The sequence below is a fragment of the Carassius gibelio genome, chromosome B17 (assembly GCF_023724105.1).
Source record: "Carassius gibelio isolate Cgi1373 ecotype wild population from Czech Republic chromosome B17, carGib1.2-hapl.c, whole genome shotgun sequence".
Lineage (NCBI taxonomy): Eukaryota > Metazoa > Chordata > Actinopteri > Cypriniformes > Cyprinidae > Carassius > Carassius gibelio.
In genome coordinates this window covers 24265951-24288289 of record NC_068412.1, presented here as the reverse complement: position 1 = coordinate 24288289, position 22339 = coordinate 24265951, and the positions used below count along the sequence as shown (strand labels likewise).

General features: G+C 38.0%; 1 protein-coding gene across 3 annotated transcripts in view; it reads left to right on the top strand.

Moving 5' to 3' along the window:
• The window catches only part of LOC127976243 (kinesin-like protein KIF26B), an 89083-nt gene that overhangs the window by 43619 nt on the left and 23125 nt on the right, over positions 1-22339 (top strand). For 2 of the 3 annotated variants that reach the window (XM_052580527.1, XM_052580526.1), the window contains exon 5: positions 18739-18922. In XM_052580527.1, coding sequence (XP_052436487.1) covers positions 18739-18922 — 184 coding nt within the window. Of the gene's footprint in view, positions 1-13903; positions 14400-18738; positions 18923-22339 lie in introns of those variants that run through there. The other variant, XM_052580528.1, reaches the window with a different exon arrangement.

The window sequence follows — 22339 nt, the reverse complement described above, 5'->3', positions numbered from 1 at the left end:
TCACCTATTCTTTGTATACCATACATTTATCTATACCATACATGTATGATACATGTGACAGCGAGCCAAAGACTCAAACCCACAACCTTAGGGTTAGGAGAAAAACTCTCTAACCACTAGGTCAGGACTTCCCACAAATGTATCATGGTTTAAGGCTGTTTGGATATTTGTATTGAAAAACAAGACATAGCCTGGTCTTTATGGACTACTTTGAAAATATCTAAGCCTTAGAAGTGTCATAGTAAGTACGATTTTATTTAATGTGACCCTGTACCACAAAAACAGTCTTAAGTCACTGGGGTATATTGTAGCAATAGCCAAAAATACATTGTATGGGTCAAAATTATAATTTTTTTCTTTTATTCCAAAAATCAATAGGACAGTAAGTAAAGATCATGTTGCATGAAGATACTTTGTAAATTTCCTACCGTAGATATATCAAAACCTAATTTTTGATAAGTAATTTGCATTGCTAAGAACTTCACTTGGACAACTTTAAAGGTGATTTTCTAAGTATTTCGATTTTTTTGCACCCTCAGATTCCAGGGTCCAGGGTCACAAATGCTATTTCTGTATCTTTTCCTAGAGTTTTCATGCTAGAACCACCACTGGGTCAGACCCTCAGACGTGTCTGACTCGGGTTGCTTTTCTAATTGATCTGACTTATTTATGATTTTCATTAAACAGAATGATCAAAACTATGAAAAGGGGGGTCAAAACTTTTGTACAATGAGACTTCTAGTGCGTTGAAGCTTTCTATCACTAGCAAAGCATAATGACTATCAAGGACATCATGCTTTATCATACTAGCAACATACTAAAACATATTAGCAATATGCAAATTATGTTAACAACATGCTAATAATGCTAAAACATGTAAATCATATTAAACTATGTTAGAAATATGTTAAATCATGCTGCAACATTCTATCTATCTAGATAACGGTCTAATCTGTCTATCATGATTTTCAAACTTCAGTGTTTTTTCCCCAACTGCTTTAAGTTATCAAGCTAACTTCAAAGTTTGTTCGAAAAACTTTACTCATCTAGTTGGTGAATTGTCTTTTGAGAAGGTCCGCTTTTATGAATAAATAAATAGCTGTCCAAGGGTGTGTTGCCCAAAAGCAAATACTGATTGTAAGTTGTGTTGTTAAAAACATTCAACTATTCAAAGTTGTTTGGTTGGAAATACAGATTTCTCAGGTTTCTGAGTAATTTGGTGTTTACCTAAATAGTTAATGCTCTTGAGCACCATAAGCAGGCTAACATGCAGTAAAAGCCATATATTTCATTACATACATTTCATCCTACATGCTTAGTGTAAAGACTTTTTTCAAATAAGTGATGTGCAACTACATTCAAATGATGGATGTGCAACAGTTAGGCTACTACCGTTTGGGAAACAGCTGATTAGCTAGTTAATTTCTCCAACAATGCTATGCAATACTATGGTGGGTAAGCAGTGAGTCACATGGTTGTACAGGAAAAGCAGGACTTTACCAGTCGGACACCAGGTGAAGCACTGTGATGCAACTCTGAAGAAATACCCAGCCAGAATCCTTTCACACGCTTTGTCAGAGAACATACCCTGAGCGTGTTTCTAAACGGAGACTTTAACATGGCTTTGAGGTATCACTAATCTTCCTGTCACAATCTCAAACCTCTGCGGTTTGATTCGTTGTCCTCAGGTGAGGGCAAGCAAAGCCCTTTTGAAAGTGAAGACATGTGACAGTATAGTGCTAACCTCAGCTTCAACCTTAGTAGGAAACACGTTTCCCTTTGATATGCCATTTGGGTGATATTAGATACTAATCTAGCTCACTTTAAGATTCAGACATCAGGCTAATTTATATGTTAGAGAGAAAAGTGAGCTAGAGAGCTTGAAGGTGTGTGTGTGTGTGTGTGTGTACGGTAAAAACAAAGTAATCTGATATGATTACAGGTGCATGTTATTCCAAAGAAAGACTTTGTAATCTTGAATTAAAATGCATTTACTTACTCTACATATGAAATGACTCCTAAAACACACATCTTTATGGATTATAGAAGTAAAAGAAAGTAATGGAAGTACATTTTTTGACATTTAGATGAGGAACAAGTGTCAGGTCTGTGATAGAATACCTTCAGCTTCCTGATTGGCTGTTTAAATCACTTTAGTTGTCTGTTGATGTTGTTGGCTGCTGATTGGCTGGTTGTTTTATCCAATTAGCTCACTGACAGGTGCCTGGGAACATGATTAATATCCTGCTCAAATGCTAATGTCTTTCCATTTATAGTTAATATTCAAGAGAGGATTTTCTGTTAAAAAAAGTTTACATTTTTCCTAGTTTTGTTTTATATCTCTCATAGCCGTCTATCAAACGTGTCAATGGGCAGAAAACATTTACAGTAGAAAGCACTTGGCAGCGCCTCTGTTTCTGAGATGTAGTATGGTTTTACATGAGGGATAAACAAATATGATTGATGCCATTAAGCCTCATCTGCAGAATGAATTGTTAGACTGCTTGTGCGCTCTTAATCCCTGTGAGGGATCTTACTGTAGATGTATTGCTCAAACACTGTAAATATTTCTTTAATGCTCAGATCACAGAGAGGTTAAGAGGCGTCCAGTGTGATTTACTGGCTTCATATCAACCATGCTGGCAGAAACCAGACCAAGTGAATGTACTAGATCTGTGCTTCTCAACTGGTGTGCCATAGACAGCAGATGCAAATAACTATCTACAACTATAGTTTTAATTATGCATTATTAGGAAAAGAACAAATACATAGGCTTACAAACCTGAGATATTGTAGGTAACGAAAGCTGAAACTAAAAATAAATAAACAAATAACTAAAATGAAATTAAATGTTAACTGAAATAAAATACACACACACACACACACACTATATATGTATAAAATTATAGGTAAATTTCTGTTTATGACAAACTGTTTGATAATGTTTTGGGTTGGCCCTCGTAAAACCTGTTAAAAACCACTGACTATATAGTTTTAAATATTTTAAATGGTCCTCCCATGCTTCTTGTGTTGCTATTGATTCTGCATTTTTCCACATGTGTCTGCTGCTCATCTCTTCTTTCATAGCAGTGAAAGAAGGAAAGGAGCAGGAGAGAGTGTGCCGCGTGATTTATAACCACCGTGCCCTCATGTAGCAGACATGTCAGCCTTCCTTCGGCAGTGCAAAAAGAAGGTTGTAAATTTCAGCCCAAGGTGCGGGTTTACATGAAGGACAGCCCTCTTTTGTGTATATATGTGTCTCAGCCTGTTGTTTGACAGGTAAAGACGATCCTGCCAAAGTGTGTGTGCGTGTGTACACCTGGCACACATTTTTCTCTTCGTTTGAAGCAGGACCGTGTCCCACCCCTTGCGCTTTTCCTCTGGCCTTACTCTGTGCACCTGAAAATTTACAGACGTCGTAACATGCCTTCCTGAGAGAGTGCTGTGCTTTATGGGACAGGTGTCATGACCTGACCATCCGGATGCGTTCAGTTAAAGATGTGGCAGGGCTGTCAAACTCAGCTGCGCATCTGTAATTTACACAACTTCTTTTCAGATACCAGAAACATACTCTGTTCTTCTTTTGAAATGTGATTCTCTCTCTCCATCTCTCTTTGAATTTCATAGTGTATCAAAGTATATTATATATTGCAGTTGTTTATTATAAAAACATTTATAATTTACATTTACCAAAAATTATTGCAAACAAAGACATTGCAAGAACTGTTGCATGTTTTCAAGTGACTATTTGCACCTAAATGAATTTGTTTTTGAGCGAATCTTTGAATTAATGATTCATTGACTCATTAATGAAGAAATACACTTGAATGAACAATGATTTTAATGTATAAGTTGAGGGAATGATTCAATGAATTTTATTTTATTTTATTTTATTTATGGTGTTTATAAATGGTGTTTTGGGAATGTTTTTCAAGAGTGAATTTATTTTATGTTTTAGAATTTTTTTCAACTGTAAAACTATTAATAAAACAATTAATACTATTTTTGTCATGTTAAAATAAAGAAACTTTAATAATAGTTATTTTAAGAGTTTTTATTTTATTTTATTTTATTTTATTTTATGCCTGAACATGAATATAGATATGAGGACCTTTTTAATAAGAGCTTTTTCCAGTCTGTGAGTTGCTGTCTGCTGTTGGCACAGGATGAATAGTTGATCTTACTTCTGCTGCTATCTGCCTGTGTGAGAGACTCTATCATCAACCCTGCTCGCTGGAGTCAGGGGCCAACTGTCACCCCTGCGAAACCATGCCTGACTTTTCAACAACCCCTCCTCTGCTTTCCCCAGCTTTACTCAGCCATGTCACGTTCCTGTGGCTCTCATTTGTTCCTGCGGTTCCCCTGATCCCTGGTCTCAGTTGCTGCACTTTAAGTAAGGACACACTGACCTAAAATGGTATAGTGGGCAGCCCATATGGATGTGTTCTTTTAATGTTTTTGTAGAGCCTTTCAGTGTTGTGGTTTCTTATCTAGAGTTCAGGCTGTGTCTGTTCTGTATCATATTCTCCATGCTTTCCTATATAGATCTTTATCTGTTACTGTATTAGTAATCTTTCATCCCGTTGTTTAAAGTGGGATTATGCAAGGATGTGAACACTATATTCCTAGATTTGCTTGTGGTATTCCAATTTTTTACACTCCTTAAGAAGGTTCTTGTGCAGTAAGGTGATCTTGCCAGCTTATAGAAGCCATGAATGTAGCCGTATCAATTAGATCTATTTCTAGATCTTCCTTGGACCACTCAGGTGTGCCATCCCAGGTGTGTTGGCACAGGAATGGGTCTCTCTCGTGCAGAAGGTAAATTGACATCTCAGCTATGGCTCAATTCCAGTACAGGTCGTTCTCCTCCTCTTTCTCAATCCATCTGCTTCTCCTCCACCCTCACAGCCCTGCTGTACCCCCATCTAAACACCCTCCCCAGAGCCCTGCCTGCATAAAAAGCTTTCTATGTGTTTTCACATGTCAGTATTTGCATATACATGCAATTATAATTTTAGAATTACGTTTAAATTACCATATATTTATGAAATAGATTACAAAAACAAATATTTATTTATTTATTTATTTCCTGAAAGTCCAGTATTTGCATATAAATAAACACACACTTTTATTTTTTGTATTATTTATTAAGTAGACATTTTAACATTTTATTTAAAGTAGTTATTTTCTTACATATGTACAATTGCATTTGTATTTTTGTTAATTATTTATATTTATGAAATTGATTAAAAATACAAGCATTTATTTATTTATTGCCTACATTTATTTCATTTTTCTTAATATAATAATTTAAATTTATTTATTGCCTGATTTCCTTGCCTGCTTAAAATGGCATATTTTCAATATTTATCATATTTTAACACGTCAGTATTTGCATATGCAAATAAAGAATTCTGTCTGTCTGTCTGTCTGTTTAGAGAGATAGATAGATAGTTAATATGTAGGTGTGTGTGTGTCTCTCTCTCTCTCTCTCTCTCTCTCTCTCTCTCTCTCTCTATATATATATATATATATATATATATATATATACTCATATACAAACAATTGTATTTTTATAATTTAAGTTTTTTTACATTATATATTTATTTCCTTAATAATTGATTACATTTTCCTGCCTGCATAAAATGTTTGCTTAAATTTCCCTTCAGAACAGCCGATTTACATTCTTCCTTTTTGTTACTGTTCATTTCTAATACTGGCATTCTCGTTTTCCCCCTGAAGAAGAAGCTTTAATCAGAAACAGATTCCATGCACTGTATTCTGATCCTTTCACTGTGCTACAGATGGTTTGTGTGAACAAATGAAGGTGGGGTGTGGGGAGCGTACCCCTGGGATGATATAATGTGAGCAGCCATGCGGAACCGCTGCCACTGTCACTATGTGCAGCGCGTGTCAATTCGTTCATTAACTCTCCTGTGCTTCCATCTCCGTGGAGCTAAAGTGCCACCCCCCTCGACCTGGACCTCGCAGCGCTCCACCTCCTTACCATTTTACTTCACCGTGGCCCTTAAAACAAGCAGGGTCGCCTCAGAAAGCCCTCACATCAGCAGTGACCCCTCCTCTGCAGCCGTCTCTCCCCCCACACGCTGGAATGATGGATCGAACTGCCGAAGTGCTGTGGCTGTGGGTGAGAGCTTTCATTAGTGTCCCTCTAAAGAGCACAGCCTGATTTATTCCATAAATATTCACCTCAGGAGACGCCTGTTCCTGAAGGCATTTCACTACAGCATGTGTGTATATATAGATACTTTTGCTCTAAATTAGCCTATTCTTGTTATTTTAATCCAGAGCAGCATTTCAGATATGTTTTATTCCTTTATTTGTGACTTTTTGAGGGGAGGCAGCTGTTGCTTTATGGACTATAAAGCTTTCACTGATTTTTTTCACAAATCACCTTAGCACATTCTAAAATCAGTCGGAACACCTTAGCAACCACACAGCAATATACTTAGGTAATAACATAGTAATACCCTGACGTCCACTTAGCACACCTTGGCAACCACATAGTAACACCCCAGCAATCCTCCAGAACACCCCGGCAACCACATAACAACATACTGAAAAACACTCAGAATGCTTTAGGAACTATTTATCAACACCTTGGCAACCTGCTAAACTAAGGCTGCACGATGTGTCGTTTAAGCATTGATATCGCGATGTACGAATCCACGATAGCCACATCGCAGGATGTGCGATGTAGGCTGTCGTAGCTGATCCGTTATTCATTAACTCTACGGGCCAGCTGCTCCCCGGCCCTTGACGAATGTGATTCGCAGAGAGAGCGAGAGAGAGAGAGAGAGAGAGAGAGAGAGAGAGGGAGAGGGAGTCTTGCGGTGTCTTGCTCTCTCTCCCTCACGCATATTAATCAATTGACACGATGGTGTTGATGTTTAAATCATTTAAAATGAGAATGTAAATCTGCTCACTCCATTTTTGTTTGTAAGAAAAAATTCGATTAGATTTCATATCACAATATATATCGCAGAAAAATTAAATATCGCAATGTCATTTTTTCCCAATATCGTGCAGCCCTATGCTAAACCCTAAATGCTAAACTGAACATCTGAACATCTTTGCAACACCTTGCCAGCCATTCTGAACACCATAGCAACTGCAATGCAACATGTTAAAAATATTCCTTGACAAAGTGCTTGCTGTGGAAAATTATTATATTATATCATTAGAATGAACTTGTGAGTGTGCAGTTATACTCTTTACAAAAACATTCAGAACAACCTGTGGTGTGCTCACACGTCACACCAAAAGCAAAGTGAATATTTACATTGCTTTACTCTCTCTAGATTACTTGCGTGAAATTTTTTAATTAATTCTGATACAACCGGACATTTCGATAAGCTCTTTGTTGATTGTCTTGCACGACAGCATGTCAAGCAAATTTTCTGCTCGAGTTGAAATTTTCGGAACAGTTGCGATTGAGGCAGATATTTCACATTTGTGACAAACGCATTGCCCAGTTCATATCATTTGTATCACATGGCATAAATTTGTGTCTATTTGCATCAACTTTGTATGTAATTTACTTGTGTTAATAATTAATTTCACTTTAGGTGTGCAAACACCATTATAACCACTTAGCAACACCCTGACAATCACCCAGAATGCCCTAGCAACTGCATTGCAACATGTTAAAACACACCAAATGCCTCACATTAATAACACATGTGATTGTGAAAGAAATAACAAAGAACAAACAATTTTTCGGTGCATTTTTAGTGATAAGTAATGCATTTTCTAATGAAGCTGATTAGAGTTTGACTCAGAGTTTGTGACGATGACAATGATTTTTTTCAAGCTGGAAGTGATGGACTTAACCCCTTTTTCTTTCAAATGTGCCTTTCCTATTCATCTTGTTTGGCAGAAAGGAGGGGCTGCTTAAAATTCAGAGCAATTAACTCCTGATCCCATCCATTTAGCTGTGAGAGGATGTGAGCGATCACTTAAAGAGCGTCACAAAGCACTGACAAGTGGACACCAGGCCTTGTAATGACCCTGACACAAATTATAAATGCAGGATAGAGCCAGAGATGATTATTAGTTCTTCATGCACCATGACCACCACAGACATTACTTATCACAGACATCCAACTTAATATTCAGAGTAATGCTCATTTAGGGGCTTTATTTGGTTGATTTTCAGTCTTTTACAGTACATTTGGTCCCAAACTGGAATATCTGTTCACATTTGGTCTCCTATTAGCATTGATTTCGCTATAGAGGACAATTAGACCACAGCCCCGTGATTAATAGACATGATTTGACTCACCAGGACAGTCAGACCCTGTGATCGTTTTGAGTTACTATCTAACAAGCTACGGCCAAATGACATGCTTAAGCACAGAGGTTAATAATATAACAGCCCCGGAGTCAGCCATCGATGAGAGCCGCGATAATTCTGATGATAATCATGGTAATTACTATCAGCATTATCACTCAGAGGCATGAAATTGACCTCTAGAGGTCAGCCTGGATGGATTTAAGATTAGAGCCTGCAGGTCCTCTTTCCATTCCCAGATCTAATTAAATGTAAATAGAGGGTAAGAATGCCTACAATTCCCATAATTCCCTTACACTGCCAGTGGCTATTATAGGAGGGAGGCATGGCAAAAACTCTCCACCCACACTTTGTTCCAAAGGTTAGTGAGCTGTTCTACATAGACAACTGACTTCTAAGCAGCAACAAGTGAAATGTACATTTATAAGTGGCTGCTTTTGAACTCTACATAGGCAGCAAACCTGTGCACCATCTCAATGGAAAATTCAGCTCACACAGAAATTCTAAATATTTTTTTTCTGAATCTATATATTTTATAATTTGATATATATATATATCGTGGATCATCAGGTAACAGAACACAGTATTAAGAACCAAGGGTTCCCAAACTTTTGAGTGGGGTTATTTTAATAATTTCAGCATTTATTTTGTCTTGTGGACTAAATGTTAATATCTTTTATGTACAATATCTTACTCAGGACAGTACTAAATAAAATATAACATGCATTTAGTATGATCTCTCTTGTTTTTTGAAAATTACTTGCATTTTCACAGATTCTGCAAAGGGTGCCCAAACTTTCGATCCCCACTGTATATATATATATATATATATATATATTTAATACTTTATAATAAATTACCTATTTTGATTCATGCCGCAATGCCCTATAAGAATTTGGCCAAAATGAAGTATCTTAAAACAGTCTCCTATGATGTCTTAAAGGTCCCGTTTTATGCGCTTTTTTGAAGCTTTGATTGTGTTTACAATGTGCAATATAACATGTGTTCAAGTTTCGCGTGTAAAAAACAGTATTTTTCACACAATTCACCTATCTGTATACCGCTGTTTTCACTGTCACAAAGACGGGCTGATGACTTCCTTGTTCTATAAAGTCCCTCCTTCAGAAATACGTAACGGGTTCTGATTGGGCCAGCAGTACCTGTGCTGTGATTCGACAGCAGCTGAGAGCAGGCTGCCCTCCTGGTAACGTGATTGGGCTAGAACGCACTTGCTGGAGATGTATTTATAGTCACAGGAGCGTTTTTACTGACGAGATGCGCATGAAAATCGCATTCGCTTTTTTGCACAGCCCTAACATCTAGTTAACAAAGCTAAACAGCGTTGCCCTTTGTGTAATACGTTACAGAAACTGTTAAACGCACCAACTTAAATAATAAAATACACTTACCAGTTGTGGTCCATAAACAACGCCTTCTCCAGACAAAGAGGGAACTGCTTTCAGGAATAATCTTTGTGCGAATCCGGCATTAAACTGATTGAGATTGAGAAAGTTGTCCTCAGCAAAATCTGCTGCATATAATGTTACATGTGGATTATAATTTTCGGGGACCGAGTTAAACATAAATTGTAACCATTAATCTCCAAGTACAGCGTTCCTGGGAAGCCCAAACAAAGATGATTGGACTCCAAGATAAAAAAAAACAGCGTTTCAACGACATGGCGACAAAAACAAACAGCTGTTCCTTCTTCTTCTCCGTCGGAGCGCAAGAAGGCCACGCCCCCCTGTTTGTGAATTCATGTGGGCGGTGGTTAGTCAAAAAAACTGTTTTAGTGATGTCATTACTACAGGAACTAGATGGCTGTAGTCCAAACGGGTTGTTTTTTTGTAGGCGAATTCTGTTAAATTAAATATCTAGCTTGGGATTGAACTTTGAGTTTAAAAATTTTACAGATATTATTTATACTCAAACAACAACATTACACACTAACTAAAGTTTAAAACATGGGATCACGAAGAAGGGGACCTTTAAAATGCTGCTTATGTAGGCAGCACACTAGGTTTTGGCACAAAACTCATGATTATTGAACATTAAGAACTTAATGTTCATGTTGTCCAATTAAAACAAGCCCTTGCCTCCCACTCCCGAGTTTCCTGCCTTGGCTGACATTTTTAATTTTGGAGGACACCCTGGAGCCTTTGAAGCAGAGGATCTTTGGTACTATAAATGAATGCGGCTTTGGTCTTAATTGAGTCTGATGTTCTTCTGCATGCGCTCCAGATCTACAATATGTTTCTCAACACAAATATTCAGTGGCCTGATAAAAGATTTATAAAAAATTGACTTTATTTACTTTAAATTCATGTTTCAGGTCTTATTGTGCACAGATGTTCAGTGCATGATATTCCAAAGAAAAAAAAATTATTATTCTTTTTTCTTAGTAGTTCCAGTAGCTATTATAAATACCAATAGCCAAATGACTATTTAAGCATCATTTTAAGCTAATTCTATTTGGTAAAACAGCCTTTTCAGTAAGCTGAACATCAGAACCATGTTGCATTCCTACATTTGTCCTTTAGCATCTGAGTCACATATGCCCATCAGTCAGTCCCTTTGTCAGCTGTTAACTAGTGTCACCATAGTAACAGCACATTCAGTACTGGTGTGTTCGTCGGTCTGCAGTCAGCAGTAATGGATCTGGCCTTCAGGAGGCTCAGCTCACCTCAGCACCACTTATGCTATGCGTTTATGTCTTGTTTGTAGACTAAAAAATTTTCGGATTCCCAAGCAGCCTTTGTAGCTCAACAGAAGCAACCCATTTTGCATCCATGTAACGTATTTTAGAGTAAAACAGGAGTATAGAGTATAAGAATATAGAGTATAACTTAATCTATAATATATATATATATATATATATATATATATATATATATATATATATATATATATATATATATATTATACTGTATATAATTATACTCTATATTTCTCCTTATGTTTTGTAATTTGATTATTATTTAATATTATTTACAGTGAATATTTTTTATATTGATTCACATTTCTATATCATTATATATGACCAGGCTGTTTCTTTGGGTTTTCACAATGATGGCTTTGCCAGTGCTGACTCACTAAGGCAGAATACTGATTCAGAGTGCTCTCTGCCTCATTGGTTTGTTTGGAAGAACCTTATCTGCAGAAACAGCCTCCAAGAGCTGCACAGCTCCACAAGTTAGAGTCGCCACGATTTATACTGGTACAACTCCTCTGGTTATGCTCTATTTTAGCATCTTCATCCTCTTGACAGTCCTTCGCATATCTATAGACTTTTGCACTTACAGTTGAATTATTCGTCTTTAATGTGAGTGTGAAAAATACTTGCTACATGAAACCACATGCAAGAAATGAACTACAAAAAAAAAAAAACATACTGAAAAAGAATCTTTAGTCACTATTAATAACAGAAAATAGAACTAAATTTAAGTTTATTTTTTTAAAGTACTACTGCAACAAAGTCATTGAGGAGAGAGATAAAAGAAAAAAATTATTTGATAGTTAAAAATAGGTTTGGAAGAAGTAATTTCTCATTGGATTGCTTTGATTAACCCTTGGTTTAATCCGAGTGAGCTGACTTTAGACCCCAAAAATAAATGCTTCTCAGCCCAGTCAATTAACTCATAATGGCTCATTAGGTATTCCAGATACTAACTAAAGTAAACAACTTCATTAGCAGAGAATCTGTCGACATCAGAGAACCATGGCATCGTTTGGCAATGGGGTTGTGCAGAAAGCTAATAAATTAGTGATTAATTTTCAGACCAGGCCCAAAACCCAAACCTTGTCAGAAGTGTGCATATAAAAGAGGCTAAGAGATAGTGTCAGTCAAGTTTTTAATTGAGTGAGGCATTTAATTAGAATCCCGAGGCCAGAGTTTGGCTGCAGAGTTCTGCTCATTTAAATATGAATAACCACTGCAGGTTCTATTTGCTACAGTGCCGTGTCTTAATTCACATACTATCTTTACTGAACCATAGAGATAAGAATTTAAGCATCCCAAATCATTATATGCTAAAAATATGCCAGTTGTCCAAATTATATGCTTTTCTAGAGTTCTTGTATATGTGCATGTTTTACTGGCAAATTTTGCCCACAAGTAGTTTGTGTTGATTCTCATTTTCTGTGTCCTAAATGTCCTATCCAAATACACACACACACACACACACACCCACAGCTAAAACAGTGATCAATATGGAAGTTTATGATAAAAAAAATATATATATAAATAAATACATGCATATTACTCTTTCTGTTTCTGTCATACAAAAATAGTGTGCTAGTATGCTAATTCATCCAGAGTCCTGCTACACACACTTTCCTATTACTAACAAAGTACATACTTGAGTTCATGGTACAAGAATGCAAAGTCATCAAGTCACATTTTTCTTCCACTGAAACCATGAACCGGTTCTAATTGTTTTTGCTAATGAGACTCATTAGCACAAATAAGCTGACATATATGAAACAGATATGTATATCAATGGCTGACCCGCTGCCTGCTTATCTCTCGTCCCCGCTTACTCTCATTATGCAAGCGAATCCCCTTTAATCTGCACCATATGGGTGAAATGCTGACTAATTAGAAGCGATATGTAATGTTGTGTGTTATGTTAAATCTCTAGGGTGTGTGCTATAGCAATGGGAACGCTGTGGCCTGCCCCTTTCATGCTCTGTGTTTGAGGTTGAATCTCAATGCGGAGACTCTGCAACTGTGGTTCAGAGCAGAATGTATGAAAAGTGACAGGGAAATTAGACGACAGACCCTGTGACACAAAGCGCCGCCAGAACACGACTGCAGGGGAAATCTGGCTGCAGGCTTTCCTTCTTTCCAGCGCCGCAGGACTGAAACGACATCACCCAGATATGTCTAAGGATGTTCTGAGTCCTTTGCATTCGAGGAGATGAAGGTTGTTTTAAGACTAATAGTGAAGTTCAGCTCAGTTTCTGGCTACACAGAGAACTGATGTTCATTCTGACATTATTAGTCTGCTGGGTAGGTCTGACCCAGTGGATTAGTCACTTACTTCCTAGGCTTGCCATGACCTTAGTGTAATCTTTTGTGCCGTCTAAGTTTTTTATACAATTTCTGACTTATCTATTTCTGACTGATTACTGAAAGTTTTGTGAATGTTCCCTGTTAGCTGGGAAGTCATGAATGAATCATATTGCCTTTTTTTTCACTTTTCCTTTTTTAATTTTCTTGTTCGAGGTGCACATCTTCAGCTTCCATTGCAGTTTGCAGTTAAATGTCTCTTCTTAAGCTGCCTACACATGAAGAGAGTTTCCAAGGCTTTGCATTTCATATTATATATCCCCTTTCAGAACACTGGACATTATTTTAGTGTCATTTAGTTTGTGGCCACAGCTGTATGATTTTCTGGAACAGTATGGAAAGCGTGAGCTCTAGGTCCAACTTTACTGTTGCCTGTGGTGTTGAAAAGAAATCCTTGGAGAAGTGTGAGGTACGTTACAGATGGAGAGAGTGAGAAAGAGCGAGCGAGAGAGAGAACGAGATTGTTGCGAGGATTGAATAGCAGACATTATCAGCTGAGCACAGGGGCTGAGAGGAGGCAATGTGATGGTGTTCCTGTCTGTGTCTTCCCTGCTTCCTGTTTGGATGTCTTCACCCGGTCTCGCTTCGTTTTGAGCCTGGATGTCCTTTCCTGGACAATGTAATCAAAAGAACAAGCCAAACAGAGACATGGAGGAGAGAGACTGAGAAAGATATGGTCAAGTGTGAGAGAGAGGAAGGGAAGAGCAATGAAAAAGAGAGAGAGGGAGAGATGAGATTGGCGAGCCGGCGCGTAGGCAGTCAGGAGTGCTCAGGTGTGGGGATAAAGCTATCCGCTCCTTGCCGAGGAACCGCTTCAGTTGATCTGGTGTGGATACATTAGAGGAGGGGCGCTCAACATTATCCACCATCCACAAATAGCACAACACGGAGAGCTAATGGATTCCTGATGAGCTGTCAGACTCCACATTCAATCTGGAGGACACCTGTTTAAGAGCGGACAGGAAGACAGAACTGGACACTCAGGGCTCCTCGGGCCCTCTAAATGATGGACAGGTGAGAGACAAGTAATCTTTTTCTCAAGCCTCAGTGGATTGAAATATCTTGCTGGTGGTGTTTGCTAAGACGGAACGTATTCTCTAACATTTCAGTTGAAATAGTTACATGTATTTGAGTTAATTTGTTGTATAGTTTTATTTGGACTTACTTCAGTTAGATATACATTACTCAGGATATCTGAGTCGAGTCTATGTGGTAGATTTATGTAATTCCCTAGCTTCCGCCTAGAACACCCTAGCAACTCCATAGCAACAGGCTGAAAACCGAAAGTTCTTTGGCAGTGCCTGGAAACCACACAGAACACCCTAGAAACTCTGTAGCAACATGCGTACATCCAAAAGACCTTAGCAACTGTTTGGTAATTCCCTAGCAACCCTCTGAACACCCTAGCAACTCCATAAAAACATGCTGACAGGCAAAATACCTTGGCAAATGTATTATATTGCCCTGGCAACCATCCAGATCACCCTGGTAACTCCATAGCAACATACTGAGAGGGAGGAGACCTTAGTAAATGAATTGCAATTCTCTAATAACTGCCAAGAACACCCTAGCAACTCCGTAGCAACAGGCTTGCAACCAGAATTCCTTTGGCAATGCCCTGGCAACCACCCAGAACACCCTACAAACTCCATAGCAACATGCTGACAAACAAAAGACCTTAGCGACTTTATAGTGATGCCACGACAACAACCCAGGACTCTCTAGTATCACGGCAGTGTGTTTTGGACAGTTTATTGTGTATATATTTGTGACTGCGCTTTAATTGAATGGCTAATTTTTTATTTCTTTGGATTATATAATGCATTATGTGCTTATATGGTTAGGATGACATAAGGATTATATAAATTGTACTTTTCTGGAGAAGATGATGAGAAGGAAAGATGTTGTCTGTTTTCTTAATCAGAGTGTTCATCCAAAAAGCTATTTAAGGAAATCTCATTAACGCCTCTGCAAAATAACACATTCACAATCTCGCCTGAGTTTGGATCAAGCCAATTCAAGCAAAGTGTCCTCCTAATTTTCATACAATTTCCCCGTTGATGTGTTTTGACTTTTAACAAGAATAATCTCCATCTATTCTCTTCAGGTCTGTCTCAGGCAGGTAACAACCAATGGTATGCTATTTATGTAGGACAAGAGGGCTCAAATTAGAAGCACATGGTGGAAACAACAGTTTGTGTCAAACTTTACAAGACTTTCCTTGCCAGCTCATTAAGGTTTCGGTCAGTGTGTTTGTTAACAGTGTGTGTGAGAAAGAAAACTGTTTTCCTGACACTAATGAGTGTCACAATAATTACCTTACTTTGCTCTTCACACGTTATCTTGGAGCACAGCCATGTACTTTGTCACAACCCTTAGGGGGTTACGCAAAAGTTTAACACACAAACACACACTTCATATCCCTGAAAATTAATTCAGGTGATAATTTGTCTAATTTCTGAGAAGGTTTGCTCATACCGTTGGCGTCTAACGCATTCAGTCTGATGATTTCATAGCTTGCACAGTAACTGTATCTCTAGACCTGATTCATACACAAACACTGAGTGTTATTATTACTTCCAGCTATATTTCACCTGCTCTTATCTGCCAGGGTATTTATTATTGTTGCCTCAATTTTTTCCCTTACAGTAACCACTTCTCTCGACAGAAATGGGATCAGTTCGCAAAATATTTATCAAATAGCAGTTCTGAACCAAAGCACTTGAGTTTTTCTACGATTGCCAGAGGCTGAGGTGTATTTCTATATGATATGAAGTGATTTTGCCAGGAGACCTAGGCTACTATAGATGTCTGTGTTGTGAGCTATTTTTCTTTCCTCTCTGTATTTCTGACCTTGAATAGATTTGCACAAATTGGCAAAGGTGGAGAGCTTCAAAATGAATGATTGTGCCTGAAGGTACTACTACTGCAAAATGAAATAACTGACACTTTCCTTCTGCTTACCTGAGATCCATCTTCTAGATCCCTTGGGAGGGAGGTTGTGATGATGTCTGTATTGAAGTTCAGGGTGTAGATCTGCCCTGTCATGTTATGTGCAATATCTATAATTTTTGAGAGTTCATTAAAGCATCACTGCTAGATGCACCACCAAGACCTTTAAAAACTGCACCCAAACAGAAAGAGCAGCTAAATTGTCTTTCCTGCTGAAAAGAACTGCTTATTCCAGCTTGAATTGCAAGGTTGGTTAGTGTGCATCTGGTAGGTGGGCTACTGTATCCTGCTGTTGTTGAGCAGCATTGTCTTTTTGGAAAAACTGGTTGACCTTTCTTTCTTTCTTTCTTTCTTTCTTTCTTTCTTTCTTTCTTTCTTTCTTACCACTAAGGTCTTTACAATATTTGTTCACACAACTTAATATTTATTCAGACTAAAATAGTATATGGAAAGGTTTTAATATTGATTGTTTCATTAGAAAAAGTGGAAAGCCACAGCTTTGAAAAAAGGAAAAAGTTGAAAGAAAAAATAACATTGAAAATAATAATCCTTCTAGGATTTTTGTGTGTTTGTTTATTATCTTCTTAATGTTTATTCATGGCGAGAACCAGTTAATTTGTCTGTTATACACACTATTAGGCTTTTTAGTTGGTATCTTTATTGTATATAATTCTTTTTTGTAAGTATTGTAATTCTAGTCATTTATTTCATGCACCTGAAGCAGTGCATCTACAATATAAAACAAGATCTTTGAAAACTGGCAAAATATTGTACTTTTCCTATCTGAAATGTTCACATTTCACATTTTGATCATGATAGCGACTCACAAGAGAAAGCCAACCAAAGCTCATGCTTAAGATAAGCATTGATTGGCGTTTTTATTTGTGCCCTAGTCCTATTATGTGCATAATTATGGGTGTAAATTGATTTTTTTTTACCCCACAGATTTAGGACCCATTTTGAAAAAATGTTTAGCCTCAGGATACAGTAACCGTTTGGACTTGAAGGGAACACATTTGTCTTATCTTTTTAGGCAAGCAATCATACTTCTTGAGATATCACACCCTAAACATGACTTCTCATATAATAAATCTTTGTAGATAAAGAGATCTGGGGATGAAAAAATATGTTTTACAGTCCTTTTCTGGGTCCCCAACAACAAATAAACAAATTATTATCCCCATGACATGTTTTCAAGTAACCTCTCTCTTCACCCCTGCACCAAAATCCTTGTTTCACTTGAGGTGTTTCAGTTTTTTAACTGCAATTTCAGCCTCCACCATCCAATCCCTGATCCACTGGGAGTCTAAATGAGGCTGTGATAAGCCTTTGCACAGATATGTTTGGTCAGGTGAAAATGCTGGACTGGTTGATCAATACTTCTCTAAGAGCCAATTGAAACAGTCTCTAACAGGATGCGAGACCACAGTTAGAATCAATCGACCCTCACTTTTCCTGCTCCCGAGTCAAAGCTATTCTCAATATCTCTTCAAGCTCTAAATACACAAGGATTTCACCTGATGTCCACAAGTACAGTCATCCAGTGAAGGTGGATCAACTCAATTACTTTGGTTGCCACTGTGTATGTGATTTTTCTTGATGCACGGAGATTGAAATTAGAATTTTTAAGGACAAAGTTAAACTTTAGTCGAATTGGTGATCAGTGATGGAATAGTCAACAAAATTCAAGGACAAGTAAATACTGACAGATTTTTGTAATTTATTGACAAAGTAAAAGCAGTTTAGATCTCATTTGTCTACCAGCAGTGGGGTTCATTGGATCTTAAGTCCAACACCTTAAAAACTCGGCCACCCTGGGTCAGTTGGTTGGTCGGTCGGTCTGATTTCAGATATTCTAGAGCATGGCTTAGGGTTTCATTTCATAACAATAAGCCAGCTTTAACTCGAATACATAAAAATATACATCACTACTCTTCTTTCCTCTTGCTCTCTTTCTCTCTGTTGTTCTCACTGAGAAAGTTCAGTTCCTCCCTGTTCTCTGTGAAAATTCAACAGTAAAGGAATGCTGGAAATGCTATTGTTGTGGCATTGAAGATCTTACAGATGTCTCTTTTCTCTGCTGATTGGCTGTGACGTGCATCTAATGGCTTGACATAGCATTTAACAACAAACCTTCATCAATCTGTTTTGAGATGGACACTAGGAACTAACAGAAAAATGTAAACTGTACAGCTTCACTTGATTTGCTCATAAAATAAGATTTGGTCTGCATTGTTACGTTTGAACTTTACAAGCTGCATTTTAAACTTGCAATACAGACCACTTTCCCTAAACAAACAAAAAACTCAAAATCAATGTAAACAGCCAAGGGATTGCAGCGTTTATGCACACATACACATCTGTTCTAGTTTTAACTTTGCTTATGTTTGTTTATCCTCAGGGCTGCCCAGAAATTGAATCTATCCTCCAAGAAGAAGAAGCAGCGCCCTGCACCCCCTGTGGCATGTGATCCGCCTCTTTTTCCCACCAACTTCAGCGGCATCCTGCAGGTGTCTCCGCCCCCTGCTCCGCCCTGCCTCTTACGGGCAGTCAACAAAGTTAAAGACACTCCCGGCATGGGCAAGGTAGGATCTTTAATAATGTAGCAAATTTAGCTCTTGTTGTTTTATTAGTGTTTACTATCATTGAATCTGTTTTTCACCCAACATACTGTATGATCATATATACTGTAAATGCTTACAGATATACCAACTATAGTTTGCCACAGACTCTCACTTCACTGTCTGATTTAAAACGTGTTACCAGGAGTGGGGTTCAAAACCACAAGAACATTTGTTCATTGTATCTTAAGTCCAACACCTTAACCACTTAACCAATCCTGATCTGGTTTTGTGGCTGATATGTCCATCAGTTCATCAGTTCAAATTAACCATCTGCTCTAGGACAGAAGTATTGGAGATTTTCCATTACTGTTTATAGTTTTAGTAGAATAGAAGACATTGCTTTGATACCAGGAGTGGGGGACGAACACAAGTCTAACACATTTGTCTATTGGATCATAAGTCCAACATCTTAACCACGTGGCCACCCCGGTATTTATGTACAGGGCTGTAGGTTAGAAATAGCTTCTCTAATATGCATTTAAGAGTCTGCTGAGCAACAAAAGAGAGGCAAAACAGACACATTTTATTATGATTAAATAAGAAAATAAACACCTTTCCACCTGGCATTAATATCTATTCACAAATAGAGGTCCTTTCCCAAAAGGTGCTTACAGGATATACATTTTATATGGATTTCATGCATTTTGTTCCACAGGAGAAATAAAGTTCATGCATGTTTGAAATGACTTAAGGGTGAGTGAATGATGACAGTATTTAGCTTTTTGGACAGTCTGTTACTTTAACATCCAAGTGTAAACTGGGCCGAAATGCTGTTGAAATTGTGAACTGAACATAATAAAAGTAGTTTCAGTTTTAGTTTTGTGATGCAGGCAGCATAAAACGCAGCTAGCTGAGAAATGTAGGCATGAGATTTGCGCTTTGGCAGCATTACAGAACATATGGGGCGGATGCGAGAGAATGTTTCCTGCAGAATACATGTAGATATCACAGGTGAAATTGTTCTGCTGTAAGAGAGATGCAGGTGAGGAGTGGTTTAAGATGCAAGAATTCAGAGGAACATAGACCTTTGATGCGACATTCATCATGGCCTAATGGATGGAGAGAGTCAGCCTTGTAACCCAATGTTCATGAGTTCTGGTCTGGCAGGGATTATCAGTGAGGGCAGTGAAGCCAAATGACCCTATTCTGTATTAAGCTCACATCAATCTACCAAGAGTGGGGCTCAAACCCACAAGGGTTGGAACTTGAGTCAAATGCCTTAACCACTCTGCCATCCCGGTTACTGTTCCAGAGTGGCTGGTCGTACTTGTCTCATCCATACACTTCAGATCAGAAAACCATTCAGCTGAATCTCTAGTAAACCAGCATCATTATACACTGCAAAAGCAATTTCAGTACCCTCAACAAAACATAATGGAAAGTCTTCACTCTGTCTGACTCTGTCCTGTCTTTATGGCTGCATTCCTTTATCAATTCACATGCTCAGTCAGCAAACCATTCACATCACTGCTTTCTCTGTCAGTTTGTTGTTTTTCTATTTAAAACCAAGCTCTGGTACAGACAGAATCCGTCAAACGCATGCATTGGTGCGAGCGCTGACAGCAGAGGAGCCCCGCATGGTGAAAGCTGATCTTGATCTCCAGTGCATCGCAGGGAAACCAGCATATCTGGCATTCCTCTCAGACAACAGAGGATGGGGGATATTCCTCTGTGTTTGGACTTGATTCGGGTCATGATATCTAGTTCTGGCACCTAACAGAACCATCTCATATGGCTGTGGGTTTGTCTAAAGCATCTTCTGTCAAACAAAACCGTGACGTCTGAAAGCTGATTTTGAGAGACTCATTATTAACCACATTGTGAGTTGTTATTGAGAACTTTCGGTGAGTTCATAAAGAGTCATCTTGCATTGGAACAGCTTGAGTTCTTCTGTAAACAACACCCACATTTAGGCTGCATGTTGTGCGTTGCACTGGCAAACTAAAATTAATCGTTCTCCAGTCAGCCGGAGCATAAGCAGGATGGTGGGCAATGCAAATTCTGGCATTTGCAACAGAAAAATGTCACCTTTCTCAAGGGACAAAGCTGTAACAGTGGCCTTTGGATATAAGAACATTGTGCGATAAGATATTGATGGGTGTAGATGCTCTATACGGCTGCTTTTGTGGTGCTCACAGAAAGTGATCGGCTTTGAGATAGAGATGAAAGACAGATATATCATTTGTATTTGTACCGAATAGAACTAATTAAATAAAAACAGTATCTGAAATAAAATTGTGCTCTGCACTCTGGCAAATTTACATGTGACATTCTGCTTCCATGATGATGTGAATATTATTAGGAGTTCGCTCTAAATGTTTGTGTGAATGATGTTGCCCTTTCATGTTCTGCCTTGCCGTTTCACACCAGTTCACATGGCATTGGTGATTTGCACCATCAGGGTTTTTTTGACAGTGTGACTAGAGCAAAAACCAATGGGTTCTCCATTATCTTGCTAATGATAAAGCAATTGATGGATGTCTTTCAGACACGTCTGGATGCTAAATTTGTACATGTGTCCAGTGAGTTTAACAGATCAAAGCAAGTCTATTTTTTCCTATGTCCTGTTTCTTCATCTTTGAGACTGTTTCCATTTCATCCTTACTCCTCTCTAGTACATTTCTGGTGGTTTATAGGAATCCTGAGAGTTTAAAAGATTCATCAATCTTCTGGACAGTACAGGCACTGACCTAAAAAAAAGAAATGATATTCAGTGGCTAATCAATTTTTAACAGCGCTTTCTAAAACTGAGGTGTTAAAGAAAAACACCTCACAGGCATCACGGAGTGAGCAGAACACATGGGAATTCAGTAGTCTGAAATATTCATCCCAATATTCCTGTGATAATTTAACTGTGTAAAACAGAATATCAGTTTACACCGCAAGGGAATGTGACACCAGCGAATGATTCATAACTTTATATTACATGTAAATGTCTTTTTAATTAACTTTGCAGACCCTGCCTGGAAGATAACAGATTAAAGGTTGATATAAAGTCCTGTTCTGCTCTTATTTCTATTATAATGGACATATCAACTGCAGGTTTATTGATTTACAGAGTAATCCAAGATGGGATCTTTCAGCCCACTATAACATATGAAGCTTGCTTTCTCTGCATGGCTACAAGCACATATAAGTAGCTGGATAAGATCTGTGCATCCCTGGTCCATTCTTCAAATGCCATGATGATATAAATCAAATCAATCGTTGAAATGAAAAGTGTTCAAATGGCATTTCGTCATGACAATTTTTTTCTTAACTCTTCTCTAAATATCATGGAATAAACCATAGCATGTGTATTTGTTTTGTTTACAGAAACAAAATAAATATAATAAGCAATGACCCTGTTATCATAAGGCATTAACTAATCCACAAGTG